We start from the raw sequence: 14955 nt of genomic DNA, 5'->3' as shown, positions 1-14955 counted from the left end.
GCGAGCTCGCTGAAAAACATGTTAGCAATGGGCTCGACGCAACGTGCAATGATGAAAGACTTACTCGCTCAGGGACACCTTCAGCAATGATGGCAATGGTCTTGACCTGGGAGTACTCCATGAGCTCCATGGTAGAGCTGTAGACACTTCGGGAAGAAGCAAAGTTGACGACAACATCGACGTCGGGGTGCTTCTCCATGGCCTTTCCAACCTGCTGGTAGACAGGCAGCAGAGTCTCGCTGGTTCCCCAGTACATCTTGCTGACGAATTGGCCGCCAAAGGTGTAGACAATACCGGCGACAGAGGGCTTGGATCGCTTGCAGATGAAGTCGAAGTCGAGCATGCCCTGGACGGCTCTAGGCTGGAGACCGTAGACGAGGCATCGCGTCTTGTCGGTGAAGAGAGCGTGGTCAGGAAGGGGGCTCAACGGCCGGCTGGAAGCCGTGAATCGCTGAATGTTGTCGTTGGCCGACAGGCTGTTAGAGGAAGCGGCAGCCATTGTGAATATCGAGCTCGACGATGTGGTGGAGGTGGGAGAGTTGAAGTTATGAAGCGCTGGGGGAACCAAATAAGGTATCAGCGACTGCGAAGAGAGGAAACGCTCTGAGCTCTCTAGAAGTGGGCTCAAAGGAATTAGGTATGGGAGAGAGATGGAGGTATGAAGAGGAAAAGAGGAAGGGATTGAAGATGAGTAGAAGAAACGGTCGAGGTGATCCGTCAGTTGAATGAGACAAATGGAAAGACGGAAGGCGAGGGGGAGGGGAAGGGACAGGAGAATTCAGGAGGGATGTTTACCTCTAGGTACCGTCTGGTGGGCGTGTGAAAGCTAGAATTGGTTTTTGGTTGACTTTCAAGGGTCAATTGAGGCTGCTGTGCTGTTGTGAGGTGTGTGAAAGCTGTAGCAGAAGGCCATCCATGTCGTCCATGCCGCCTTGAGGTCCCATCCACATCCCATCCTTCAAGCCATTCCCACCCGACACCGGGCAGAAAAACTTAGTGGGGTTAAAGAGCGGGCAGGTACTTCAGGTACAGTACATGGCGCGCGCAGGGGGCCGAGTACCTACACCACTTACACTGCCCCCTGTAAGATGGGGCCCACCTCCCGGTACATCGCACTAGCCACCGCCTTGCAAGCTTGCACCACTTTTCTCACGCAACCCAGGAGGTATTTTTTTCTTAGAGTTAACAGCCTCACTCATCGGTTGGAAAATCAACAATTTTCTTTTAGGTATCTTTACAGCTATGCTAATCCTATGAAAGGCCTAATTGCCAAGTTGGGGAATTCCTCGTCCGGCCTCGTCAATATCTCCGCACTGCAAGGGATGGTATAGGAACGTTGATCTACCAGCTAGTTGGGGAAGAAGCCTGTGCTTTCTTTGGGGATGTCGCTTGTTCCAGGATCCTCTTTTTTTTCCTTCTGTTGATCTGTTGAATCCATGGACTTTTTTTTCTGTGCTGGCAATTGAGCTTGTAGACTGGAGCTCCCACACCAAAGTATCAGTACATCCAGTGAGGGGCCGTTATAAGCTGGTGCCAATCTATCACTTGCAAGAGGCGTTGATGGTGTTTGTCCCCCCACCATGGGCCCAAGAAGTCTATTAGCGGCTCAGTTCAGTTCCAAAACTCAATACGATGTACCAGTGAATTCAGAGAATGTCAGTGGTCACAGGGACGCAAAGGCCAGCGCATCTTGTTTCGGGTAGAAGAGAGTCAAGAGACGTAGGAAGACTCATTCTTACTTTCTTTTTGTCTGAAACAATGGGCCTCGCAGTGTATATCTAAGCCAACGCATAGGAGTGTGCTTACGATAGAAGATATTTCAAGATCACCAGTATCCTGTAGTCTATCCTAACACACACCGTCCGCATTGTACGACGATACAGTGATACCCAGAATCCCGTAAGCTTGCTCAAGAAGGAAGAGAAACATACAACCAGTCAGCTATTGTCCGAGCTGACCACACAAACGCTTGTTGCTTGGTGGTGGTCTGTACTGTATCATGTTGAGATCTGACCTCTTTCCAGGGACAGTAGGGAATGAAGAGGCGGCATTGATCGTTGTTGAGTGGACACCATTTTGCTTTGAGCAGATGTAACTGGCTTAGAGCTAGCCCTACCACTTGATACTGTACAAGCTGTCCAAAAGAAATGGAACTGTCCCTTCTGCACCTTGATACATCTGCATTGGAACCATCTGTAAGCATGAAGCCACTTTTTTCTCGTCTCCTGGATGATGTTCCACTGGTGTTCTGCAGTTCCAAACGGGTATGTAGCTTATTGTCATATAGCACAGACCTGGGGATACTTGACAGCCTGGGCCAGGCAGGCCTGAACTAGGTAGGCCTTGACTGGATAGGCCCTATGACTGAAGGCCTTTTGAGACTTGAAACTCTCTCCACCGACAATCGGACACAGACGCAACAATATGGATGCTTGATCCCGCAACCAACCGGGAGTTGTGGGCTGGTTCGAAGTGAACAGCGTGGAATAGATTGGGATAAGAAAGCTCCAGTGAGATGAGATGAGGTGAGGTGAGGTGAGTGGGGTCTAACCTAGTTGGAGGGGGATGGAGGGGCAAGACGACAGCTTACCAGGTAGGTAGGTACCTTGACCAAGACCAAGCCAAGTCGGGGGTGGCGTCTTTAATGTCAATGTCAATTTCACTGCACTGCACGCACTTCACCTTGGCTTGTCCGAGTATTGAGGCACCCGACCTACCTCATAGGGACTCACCGCAAGGTCAACTCTTCGCTCTTCCCCGGAACCCGAGTCAATCATTGCCAACCTCGTCGAATGGATTGGATGGAAGCCCCCCCAACCTGAACCAGGGATGATGATGTTGATATCGTAGGTTACCCTAAAAAAGGAACCGAGCACACAATGACAACTTTGAAAAGAAATTGGCCGAGAAACCGATAGAATCTGTCGAATCTCGGAAGATTGTATAGAATTGGGTTTGGGTTGCGTTTGGAGCGATAGCGTCTGAGCGTGTAAATCGTTGTCGGGCTGCGGTTTTCGGCGGTGGTTGTTTCGATTGACGTCTGTTGAATCGGCCTGTCGTACGTAACTCAATGGACACAAGGCAACGTTAGTTGTCGTGTCGTCGACTCGCCTCCCCCTGGTCCACCCAGGTCCTCAACAGCTTGGAGTGACATGAGCCATGTACCGGTACAAGGCCAACTCTCATCGCTTTTTTTGGATGAACCCTTCCTCCCGTCCCCAATGAAATTTGTTTTCAGGGCCCAGGTACCTCAGCCACGCGCTGATCGACCCTGTCGCTCCAGGTACCGTCCACTGACCGCCCGCCCGCCGCTCGCCCCAGGCTACGGGACTCCAGGCCAGACCACGCCAGGTCACCCCTCCCCTCCTTCCATTCCGACCCCTCCATCCATTGAGACCCCACCCGCCTGTCTTCCCCTTGAGCTTCCTTCACGTCCAGTGGTTTTTTCGGCCAGCAAGAGCTATTCACTCGTGTCTGGTTCCAACTCCCGCTTCTTTTTGCTCCTCCATTCTCACCTCTCTCATAGTCTTGAGCAATCATCACTTTTCTCTTCCTCTTCCTTTTTGCCCCATCTCTGTCATAATCTCTCCCTCTCCCTCCCGATCCTCAATTCCAACTTCATTGTTGCAGCCCACTTGAGCTTGTCTACAGTGGTGAGTCTTTCTTCCTTTCCCCGCCGACTGTTCGTCAACTCTCGACTTCGAGCCGCAATCAGTCGCAAATCGCAATTGGGAAACTTGAGCCCGGTGACTTGTGCTCGTATAAGCCCCGGCATTCGCTCAGCTCAATTCGGTTGTGGTTTCGACTTGCAACTCAGTTACACACTTGGGAGACAACACTGGTCATCTTTGAATAAACATCCACCACCAAGCAACCGCTAACCAACTCTCTTCGATCAGAATTGATTCAAAAAGGAATAAGCCGACACTCGCCAGCTCATTCCATCTTACCTTTTCTCCGTTCCTCATCAAATCTTCATAATTCAGAATGTCCGCCAAGTCGATTCTCGAGGCCGACGGCAAGGCCATCCTCAACTACCACCTCACCCGCGCCCCCGTTATCAAGGCCAGCCCTCTTCCTGCGCCTACCACTCACAACCCTCCCAGCAGACTCGCCTCGCTGCACTTCCCTGAAGATGCCAACGTTGCCGATATCCTGAACCAGGCTGAGGTCACCTACCCTTGGCTCCTCCAGCCCGACGCCAAGTTCGTCGCCAAGCCCGATCAGCTCATCAAGCGACGAGGAAAGAGCGGTCTTCTGGCCTTGAACAAGTCCTGGCCTGAGGCTAAGGCTTGGGTTGCTGAGCGAGCCGGTAAGGAGCAGCAGGTTGAGCACACCACTGGTGTTTTGAGGCAATTCCTCGTCGAGCCTTTCGTGCCCCATCCCCAAGACACTGAGTACTACATCAACATCAACTCAGTCCGCGATGTAAGTTGCAAAGACATCCCCCCGTGTATTTGGATTGCCACGGACCGGCAGGCTCCGGAGGCTCTCGGAGTGAAACCTCAGAGAAGAACAAAACAGCTGTGAGATCCTTCTGAGAACGAAGGGGCTTGTAGCAACTTGTAGTCCTTGGTCGGCTACAAGAGTTGAATTGTGGGCTCGTTCGCACCTTCATCGGTAATTATTTACTGTACCGAAACGGGCGAACGGATGCCGCAATAAAGGACTCTCGGAATCAACCCCTGGTCTTCGCGGTCCCTTCCGACGCCAATTCATATGCACAACCGGGTCACCGGTCTTTCCCAACTACCGAAACGATGAGATCAAGTTACTAATACTTCTATCTATAGGGCGACTGGATCCTCTTCACCCACGAGGGTGGTGTTGATGTCGGTGATGTTGACGCCAAGGCTGAGAAGCTCTTGATTCCCGTCGACCTCGCTGAGTACCCCTCCAACGAGGAGATTGCTGCCACTCTCCTCAAGAAGGTTCCCCAGGGTGTCCACAACGTCCTCGTTGACTTCATCACCCGCCTATATGCCGTCTACGTCGACTGCCAGTTCACCTACCTCGAGATCAACCCTCTCGTTGTTATCCCCAACGAGGACAAGACCTCTGCCGAAGTCCACTTCCTCGATCTTGCTGCCAAGCTCGACCAGACTGCCGATTTCGAGTGTGGTGTCAAGTGGGCTATTGCTCGATCCCCCGCTGCTCTTGGCCTCACCAACATTGCTCCTTCCGCCGATGGCAAGATCAGCATCGATGCTGGTCCTCCTATGGAGTTCCCTGCTCCCTTCGGCCGTGAGCTGACCAAGGAGGAGGCCTACATCGCCGACCTCGATGCTAAGACCGGTGCTTCCCTGAAGCTTACTGTCCTTAACGCCAAGGGCCGCATCTGGACACTGGTTGCTGGTGGTGGTGCTTCCGTTGTCTACGCCGATGCCATTGCCTCTGCTGGTTTCGCCGACGAGCTCGCCAACTACGGCGAGTACTCTGGTGCTCCCACCGAGTCTCAGACTTACCACTACGCCCGAACTGTGCTTGACCTTCTCCTCCGCGCTCCCAAGACCGAAGAGGGCAAGGTTCTCTTCATTGGTGGTGGTATCGCCAACTTCACCAACGTCGCCAGCACCTTTAAGGGTGTCATCCGAGCGCTGCGAGACTTTGCTCCTAAGCTGATCGAGCACAAGACCGCCATCTGGGTGCGACGTGCCGGTCCCAACTACCAGGAGGGTCTCAAGAACATGAAGGCTGCTACTCAGGAGCTCGGCCTTGATGCCAAGATCTTTGGCCCTGAGATGCACGTCTCCGGTATTGTGCCCTTGGCTCTGGTCCCCGGCAAGTGGGAGGAGAGCAAGGCGCAGGAGTTCCAGGCTTAAAGGGGATAAAAACTTTACCACGGAGATGGTATAGTATCAAGAGATGACGCAGGTATGAAATGAGATACCTGTACTGAACGAAATTTTGTACTGCAAGATAGACAAACGGGTACCATGTGGTGCGTTGCAATTTCTAAGGCTTGGGACTAATGATGGTCGAACAAGCCGTGTATGGCAGTATTTGAGCTATGACGGAAAGAAAGCTAATAGATCTGATGACACTTATGGATTTGATGAGCTGTTCCGGTGATTATTCCAAAAACGAATGTTGTGTGAAGTCAACTGTTACTATCAAGCCAGTGTCTTTGTCGCCTCTAGGCGTGTCCCAGGTTTTTTTTCTTTTCCTTTTTTTTCCCTTTTTTTTCCCTCACAATATACACCCCCCAACGCTGTATTTATGCGAGTTGAGGCATCATGGTTCACAGCATACAATATCGTCTAGATAGTCGACGCCAGAGTAACCATAGCATTTCACGACGACGGATCTGTCGAGTCTTGGATTACACAACCCTGCAATCCAATTCCTTTTTGGAAATATATCCTCCGTAGCGTCAGTCTCGGCCATTCAACTCCAATGGCTGCAATGCCACTCTGCTTACAGCACTCTCCTTCCTCTTTGAACTAGACATGCTTGCTTCGTGTGACCTTGTCCATAGGGAGTTGTCGAAAGCTCAGGCCTTCTTGCGATCTCCGACCATGCATATCTTGTTCGATATGTACAAGCAAATCGACCGAGCAAACGCAGCAAGAACCCGTCTCAGATGACTCTCTTTTCGTCACCCAATAGGCCCAGATTCCGGGGATAGCAAACAGAGGCTGATGGCGTATCAGACTCCCTGCGAGAAAACTGCCGACGTCTTTTCGTTGACGCAATGCAGATACCATGGGGTCTGGGGGATGCACAGCAATGCAAGGACATGACGTGGTACCTCGACCAAGTGATTCACTCCGCGTCAAACGCATTGGCCGGCGAGTGCAGGCAAGCAAGCATGGGGCTTGCAAAAGCTAAACTGTTCTCTTCATCAACCGTCAAACAAACACGGCTGTGCCTTGAGCTCATAATAAGAGCCGAGCCCTGGGCTGAATCACATCGGCAATCTCCTCTCTTCATTCTTCTCAAGGAAAGACCTCCTCTTGCATATCTCTTCCGGGTGTTCGTTGCGTCTATGGAACGTACACATCACCCTTGGGCTTGCATCAGTACGGTCTTTGACCTGCTCTTTGCCTGTCCTCGTCTGGAAACCCGAATCACTCTGATTATCCCACCCATGCTCGAAGCCTTACAAATCCATCCCCAACACAAGAATACCTGGCTTTGTTCAAAGCTCTCGACTCTCGGAACTTTGTCCCGCAGACCCATATCACATCTTGCAGTGTGGGTATCTCACGCACACACCGCGTTCAACTCCTGGGTACTAGGGTCAACGTCTGATATCACAGAATGTCAAAAAACGCCGATTGTGGTGACGATGGTGATGATTACAACTCTAGTTGCTGTATCGGATGTTGCCGTGCTGGTGACTTTGGCACACATGATGGATGCGGCCCCTGCTACTGCCGCCGCTCTTTCAAACAGGACCACGACCGTACGATCTACACTGGCTGGAGTCTGGGCCAGTACTACCCCGGAGAGAAGGGACACGGGGGTCCATCACCCATCACTGGGGAGGATAAACCCATGTCATTCGAGAACAGGTTGGGGGGAATGAAACAGGCATCTGAACAGCAAGCTCAGAAGTCGGGCGAAAACAAGGAGGTCATCAAAAACGAAACTGACAAGTCCATCAAGACTTCGAAGACTTCCCCCAAGAAAATCAACAAATAAGCAATAATGGGTGGTCTAGGCCATGGGTCGACTGGGTATCAATAGCGCTGGCAATCTCGCCACAAAGATCAAATATGATTTCATAAGCAATGGTAGCAATCCCTTGATTGATCATTTGAGGATACATTAACCAATAATAAACAGTGTATTCGTAGAATAAAGCTCACATCTCTGAGAAGTCTAAAGGATCTCCCAATGAGCGGGCTCAAGCAAACGTGAGCCTCAGAAGTAGTTGCTCAAACACCAAATGATGCGAGTGTGTGGTATCGTATACTCTTTGCATCTTTAAGAAATCAGAACCTATCGTAACGTCTCCTGACAAGCATTAACCCTGCGCGTCGTCCATGTCCGATATGCGCCCACCTGTTCCAGACAGGTTGCTTATAGCGCAAACATCATGACAGCCAAAGGAAAGGCCATTGCCCAAGCCAAAGGTCGGTTTAGACCAGCAGCGTCCTCATCATCATCACCGTCCTTAGCGTCTCCACTGCTGGAAGAAGTCTTGTTATCGGAGTCGGTACTGTTCTTATCGTCGGTGGTCTCGCTGCCAGTGTCCGCGTCGTTGTTACCAGACGCATTGGACTCATCGTCCTTGAGAGGGACCACCTTGAGGTTCTTCATAGCACTACCATCAGCGTTCATAACATCAAGCTTGACATTCCAGTCTGATATTTTGACAATCTTTCCGCTAGGCTTGTTCTTGATGCCATTATCAATCAGGCCCTGTGCCTTGGGAGGGACGTCAGGAATGGTGAAGTTGCTGTCGAAATTGCTGTCCTTGATGAGGCTGGACTTGCACTCTGGAGCCTTGGCAGAGGAGTTCTTGCCTGCAGGGTTTGACTGCACCGACTCCCATTTGATTCTAGCAAACTGGTTCTTGAGACGGTTGAAGTCGCCGAGGATGCGAACCTTGTCATCATCAATCTTGACAAGACCGTAGTTGTTTTCCTCCTCAGTATACTCGTAAACAACGCCACCAGAAAAGACAGAGCTCATCTGCTTGCCATAGATGGCCTGTGTTTCGTTCCAGTAGCGGGGCGCGGGCTCGATGCAACCATATTCACTGAAGAAAATGGGAACGGACGATGATTCAAAACCGGCGACGAGGTCGTTGTATGAAGAAGTTTCATAAGTAGCTTCAGGGCCACACCATGAGTACGAGTTGAGGGCGAAAAGATCAGCACGGCTCATGTCACCCTCGTCTTCAGGGTCAGAGCACTGCAAATAGTTCCAGGTGTCCCACAGAACCTCCCGAACGTCAGCGGCAGAATACCCGATAGGAATCTTGCGCTTCAAGTTGTTCTTGACGTAGTTCTTGAGGTCGCGGGTCAGAGCACGAATGTACTGAGGGGCATCTTCAGCCGTCTTCTCGTCGTTGATGACCTCGTTTGCGGCGAAGAAGAGCAGAGTGTTGGGGTAGTTTCCGAAAGCCTCAACAATGGCAAAGGTGCGGTTGAGGTAGTCGGCGTGATAGCTTTCCCATGGTGCCAAGGAGTGCAGGGACTCGTGGGGCAAAGGAGAGTTGACGTCAATCATCATATACATGCCAGCCTATAAGAGGAATAAGGTGTCAGCAGAGTGTTGCAGTATGCTCACAAAGTTACTCACAGCATTGAAGATACTGGCACACTCATCGTGGTTGACATTGGGGTCAAGGTTGTAGACGCGGATGGCGTTGATACCAAGAATCTGCATGAGAGCAGCATCTCGCATACACTTATCCTTGTTGCTCAAAGGGTCCTTTCCCGTGGCAGGGTCGTAACCGGCACTACCTCCAGGTTGGTAGGCCATACCAACAATCTGGAACTTGTTGCCAGTTTCGGGGTTGACGAAGTCAGTTCCCTGGATTTCCAGAGGAGGAACGGCGCCCACGACCGCGGCCCCAAGGGCCATGAGAGCGGCGTTGATCTAGAGTGCATGTCAATCAGTCTGTGGTGTAACAAGAAGCAATGCGCCATGCATATAAAGAAGTTGTGGCGCGGTGGGGGGGAGTACATACAAGCATGACGGTAATGTGCTACTAAATCTTTTAATGTAATACTTTCTCCCAAAAAAAATCGAGACAGCGTGTGTTGTGTGGTCGCTTGACGTTTCAGAAAGCCAGACAAGATCGGGTGGGTTTACAACAGAGGGTGCGTGGTTTGCTGTTGTTGTTGACGATGTTGTTGGGAAGAAGAGAGCAAAGGTCAAAGATGAGCAAGATGTAGTCTTCGCGCCAAGTGAGCTTGGACACAGTTGGAAAGAGCGATAAGAAGCGAGCGGACCACAGTTTGGTCAATGACGAATGAATTATCTAGCGAAGAAAGAATGAATGGAGTTGGGAGAAGGAGAAGGAGCAAATGTGGAGGAGGAAGAGTAGGAGTGGGAGTGGAAGTGAAAGTGGGAATAGAAGCGGGAAGGTGAATGAATAACTGCCCGGCAGCGCCTTGCAGTGATGGATCGATCAAATTACGCCGCGCAGTGGACGTGAAGGAAGGTCCGTCGAGTGCCACCAGCAAACAGCAAACCAAACAGAGACGGGCAGGTGCAACGCGATGGCAGGCCGTATTAGCAGGGCGGCTCAATTAAGAAAGAATACCGAGAGGCCAAGCCAGGATAGAAAGGGGACTTCATCAACACAAGACAACCATCTACGAGATAGGGACGATAGATGAGGTGAGCCCAGACCCAGGCCTGGCTCTGGACCGCTTTCAGTCTATTACACCACTATCGAGCATCCGGCCATGGCATTTCGGTTTTAGCATATATAAAACCAAGTTCCGGCAGAAGCCAAGCTTTGAGCCAAGAGGTGTGGGAATATGTCTTATACGAGGTACGTGTGTATCTGGTAGATTTTGAAATAATCCATATCAACATATACAGCGTAGCTTAGTAGACAGACATAGTATATTCTTCAATACTTGCAATCTGTTTTTCCCTCTCCATCTCTCTTCAGCCGTTCCTCTTTCCCAAACTGGCAAAATGTACATACAGAGTTACACTTATTACAGTACCCTGGTTGCCATGGGTCGTGAACCTAGTCCAGTCGGTTGCCAGGGTCAGAGAAGGCACTTGGCAGTAAGAAATTCGCTTTACCGTTTGCAGCTTAGAATCGGTCATTTAGACGATGAGAATGGGGTCTCCAAAACGGATCTACGGGAATGAGTGGACAGAAAACGTTTAACACTTGTGAGGAAGTGGCTGAGAAAAGAAAGGCGCTGTATCAGAAACCCCAAACCTGGATATTCCAAGAAAGCGATAAACTCAATTGGCGAATGTTTATTCGTCCAAGCCACTTAAACGCCATGTTCAGATCCAGGCTAGGTTGACCATTCATTGTTGATGAATGACAAGTGACTGCCCGGTTAAAGAGGTCCATGACAAGGTCCCACCACGTTTCGTACAGAGACCCTTGCAACGCTTATCCACCGCAATCTCGAGTTTCCAGAAGTTTGAAATTACTGACAGTTTCTGTAAAGCACGCATTTCTTGGCATCAACACCAGAATGCTATTGTGTCAAGCATCGGTGAAGGGGGCAAGCGATCTTTACTCTTTACATAGTGACTTGGTCTTGTAGCCAAGGTATACCGAGGCTTGGTTCATAGACACCCCGTTGTTTGCAGCCGAGACAATTAAATCAAAGTCAACACTTATACGGATAGGTAGTCGCAATCATTGCCCGCTGGTATGCACTCTATTTCGCTTTGTGAATGGGCTCCAGCAGCCAATAGTATAACAAGGATCGTCTCTTGAGGGTTGACATATGCAACAAATGCGACCATTTTTGCAAAAGGGTGTCCAGTATCGAAAGACAATTGTAGCAGCATCTGACCAGGTACACAGTCATGCAAATGCAGGATAACCCGTCTCAACTAATGGTCTGTTCCCGATTGTAGTGCTCTCTTGAATCCCTCCTCTTCTCTACCTACTATGTGCATGATTGTTTTCGATATTGGATACTTTACGCTCTCCTAAATGAGCACGGGCTATTGCTCCCCACGATGCGGGAACTGCCCCATGACTAAAACTAAGTGCTTCATAGCGTACTCCTCTGAAACTTGGATGTTGGGATATGTTGGCAGGGGTCGCAATGATCGAGCTTTTTCTTGCTGTACATAGTAGTCTGCTTCGATGTAGAAACGCTGTTGCTTCATGGCTCTGGTTAGCGATAAGTTCAAAATCTGGTGTTATTTCCGGATACATCACTATGTTTTCGTTTTTCAGTAAATCTCCAGATCGATTCCATACTGTAAAATGGAAATCAAGTACAAATACAAATCAGCCATCGTTCAGCCAATAATCTTTACAGCCATGACCAGACTAACATCGTCTCATTTGTCAATCTCATACTCAGATATCTCAACCATCTAAAAACTTCCCCTCCAGTATGTACACTTCGTTATTGGATCATTTAGTATCCTAAGTCATTCAATGTGAAAACATTCCAATTCATACTTCAACTAAAACCATCCAAGTATAGAAAATTCCCAAGGTTACGTAACAACTTCCCCTGATACCACTAACCCAGTCTTGAAGTGCAAATGATCCTGAATTATCTGAGGAGTCAGAAGTTGAGAAACATTGGCTTCCGGAATGAGTAAAGATGACACAAGATGGATCTGTAAAACAGGCTTGAGCACACTCCTCTAAAGTGCTGGAGCCAGAAGATAGAGGAATGCCTCCGATGACAGTATCACACTGAATCTGGAAGGTAGAGATGCACTGTTGAGGGTTGGAAGGGCACACGATTTGCGCGGAAGATTCCGTAGTGGTTGTCATAGCTGCTTCGGTAGTGGTCTCTGTTGTTGAGTCAAGAGCAGAAGTGAGAATGGTGCTGGTGGGGTTTTCTGTCAGTTCCTCAGTATTAGTGTCTATCGTCTCTGCAGTTGTAGTGTCTTTTGTTGTTTCCTGGGTTGTAGTTAGTTCTGCTGTTGTTGTTTCTTGGGTAGTAGGAAATGTTGTTAACTCAGTAGTAGTAGTAGTAGTAGTATATACAGTAGTCTCGATGCTTGCGGTTTCAGTTGTGGGTTCAAGATCTGCGGTGCTGGTTTCCTCAGTTGATGTCCCAATCTCAGAAGTTGGCAGAGCATCAGTAGAGGTCAGCCCTTCAGTGGTGGACAACTGTGGTTCAATAACCTCAGTGGTAGAATCTGCTTCTATCGAGGTACTTGAACCAGATGTGAAAATGGAAGGACTGAAATGAATGAGGGAGGACTTTGAAGTCCTCGGCGGTGGCTCGAAAGAAGCCGAGATGTTTGACCACTGGAAGGTGCTTGATGGGTTAGACACTATAATGGGGTTGTGTGTAGTTACAACTCCATTTGGCTGTGTTGTCACAGCCGCTTCAGGGCGCGTTGTGATCTCTGGAGTAGCGCTTTCGGAGGATGAGGAGGCTGAGATGATCGGTCCAGAAGATGAAACAGATGGGATCTGTTCGGCCTCACTATTAGTAGCGATCACGCTTGAAGTTTCAACTCCGTCTTGACAATCCTGGACTATCAGACGGGTTAGCCTTGCGTAAATAGTAAAGTTAGCTACTAAGGTAAGGATTCGTGTACCTCCAATAACAACAGGATTGATTGGAATACACCCAGCGGGTTGAGAAGAAAAAGTTATGTAAACCTGGCCATCTGACGGGGTCTGGCAAAAGCCGGCCTCGCCATTGGGAACGATCCGAGAGTTTTGGAATCGAAGAATACCACCATCACGGAAAAAGGTTCTAGTAATGGCGCCACTAGGAACCTCTCCATTCGCGGCACCGAATACTTTGTAGTCTTCTCCATTGAAGTATATGGGGGCGTTGCCAGCTACGAGTTATGCACCAACCAAGCGGAACTCTTCTGCATTGTCACAAATCTCGGATGGAGTACCAATAAACCCTCCTACATCTCTTCTTTGCATGCGATTATTATCGGGCGCCTTACGAACAATTCGGAGGACAATGGGTTCGCTTTCAGTACTGGGATTCGTAGTCGAGGAGGGAGGGGCTGATTCAATCGCTATTGTTGTCATACTTATTGCGAAAGAAGTTTCTTCTGGGAAGTTTAATGACGAGGGATTGAAAACAATAGAAGCATCTGAGCTTGCAGAAGACTCAATGCTGGGAAATTGGCCCTTTGTAGGTGAGCTTGCAGCGGCCGATATAGTAACAAGGTAGGTCGATAGGTAGGTCAAACACCAAGACTCGGGCATTTCTTCCAAGTTATCAAAGGCAACTGCTGGAAGGGCTATACTTCCCAGTACAAAAGAGACAAATCCGAATTTGACCATGTTGCGAGATTGATAGAGCTTGGGCTTCGTCAAATCACAACTTAGGTGAGGAATTGCAACCATTTAAGTACAGGGCGCAATGCGAGGCTAGGAGGGCATGTATGTGTTAATCTTGAAGATATTCATAGTTTGATCATATAGATATCTGAGCGTCCAAGCTAAAACTTAGAAAACTAAGGTAAAATCTTGAGGCCGGTCCAGGCCTTCTCACGATACCTAGGGTTAGGAATGTTATGGAATTGGAGCGAGGTACGTCAGGACTATCAAGGGTGATGTTTTAGTCCATGGAATCTCGATGGCCAATACTTGAGAGCTGAATCTTTACCTTTGTCTGACTAACTGTTCAGCTCCACGATTAATAGTAACAAATCTGAAGCAAAGCAAAGGGCAATCGTCATTCCAGATATTTCAGTTCCAGGTTAGCTATGATTCGAGTCTGACTCTCCGAATTGGCCCCAACACGAGATGTCTCAAGCCAAGGTATCACTCGGAATGCCGCCAAGAATCATTCGATCCTAAATCAAATCTTACCAATTAATGTCTTAGCATAATATAAGCTAGATTCTAAAAAGAAACTAGATAGAGGAGAGGGTCCTCAGGGTATCAGAAAAATTGACCGCTGGAAGCATAAGAGACAAAATTATTAGAGCAGCTTATGCCATTCAGATTAAGCTTCTTAGACTACTTATTTTTATACCCTAAGACTTAGGAGGCCAACTTTTCTGCTACCCACTAGAGGGTCTGATAGCTTTAAACCCTTCTTTTAGATGTGTTAATTCGAAAGAGCGCTTTCAACTACATTACCCGCCACCACAACAGAGAGAATCTTTTTCTATTGGCCTCAACTATTCCATAAAGTATAGGTTTTCAAGTCATATCATTTACAGGAAACCATAATCAACTTTGCAATAAACCTATGGGTCATATAATCTGAACACTCTTCAATCACACATTCAGAATCGGCCAAGTCAACAAATGTTGCATCTGAACTACCCTATACCAAAATATTCAATCCCTAACTCAAACAGTCCTATGGCAGCTAGCGATGTACGACTTCC

At 49.0% G+C, this 14955-nt stretch overlaps 5 protein-coding genes across 5 annotated transcripts in view; 2 read left to right on the top strand and 3 right to left on the bottom strand.

The window, feature by feature from the left end:
• FGSG_12857 (ATP-citrate synthase subunit 1) overlaps positions 1-499 on the bottom strand; it is a gene marked incomplete at its 5' end in the record, with an annotated part of 2283 nt that extends 1784 nt beyond the window's left edge. Inside the window, one exon of the mRNA XM_011326356.1 lies at positions 65-499. Coding sequence (XP_011324658.1) covers positions 65-499 — 435 coding nt within the window. The remainder of the gene's footprint in view (positions 1-64) is intronic.
• A 2142-nt stretch (positions 500-2641) lies between these two features.
• On the top strand, positions 2642-6050 carry FGSG_06039 (uncharacterized protein). Its single transcript, XM_011326355.1, has 3 exons — positions 2642-3653; positions 3900-4428; positions 4794-6050. The coding sequence occupies exons 2-3, from the start codon at positions 3988-3990 to the stop codon at positions 5820-5822; spliced, it is 1470 nt and encodes a 489-aa protein (XP_011324657.1). The 5' UTR covers positions 2642-3653; positions 3900-3987; the 3' UTR covers positions 5823-6050.
• A 644-nt stretch (positions 6051-6694) lies between these two features.
• On the top strand, positions 6695-7647 carry FGSG_06038 (uncharacterized protein; the record flags this gene model as incomplete). Its single annotated transcript, XM_011326354.1, has 2 exons — positions 6695-7197; positions 7263-7647. The coding sequence occupies 2 exons, from the start codon at positions 6695-6697 to the stop codon at positions 7645-7647; spliced, it is 888 nt and encodes a 295-aa protein (XP_011324656.1).
• Positions 7648-8028: 381 nt separating this feature from the next.
• On the bottom strand, positions 8029-9652 carry FGSG_06037 (uncharacterized protein; the record flags this gene model as incomplete). The annotated part of the gene is made up of 3 exons (XM_011326353.1): positions 8029-9198; positions 9256-9555; positions 9647-9652. 3 exons carry the CDS (start codon positions 9650-9652, stop codon positions 8029-8031), a joined length of 1476 nt encoding a protein of 491 aa, XP_011324655.1.
• Positions 9653-11847: 2195 nt separating this feature from the next.
• Positions 11848-13897, bottom strand: FGSG_06036 (uncharacterized protein; the record flags this gene model as incomplete). Its single annotated transcript, XM_011326352.1, has 4 exons — positions 11848-11874; positions 12152-13122; positions 13186-13434; positions 13552-13897. The coding sequence occupies 4 exons, from the start codon at positions 13895-13897 to the stop codon at positions 11848-11850; spliced, it is 1593 nt and encodes a 530-aa protein (XP_011324654.1).
• Positions 13898-14955: the final 1058 nt, after the last annotated feature.

The sequence above is a fragment of the Fusarium graminearum genome, chromosome 3, assembly GCF_000240135.3.
Source record: "Fusarium graminearum PH-1 chromosome 3, whole genome shotgun sequence".
Taxonomy (NCBI): Eukaryota; Fungi; Ascomycota; class Sordariomycetes; order Hypocreales; family Nectriaceae; genus Fusarium; species Fusarium graminearum.
The sequence above is the reverse complement of the archived record's forward strand: the minus strand, read 5'-3'. Positions and strand labels throughout refer to the sequence as shown.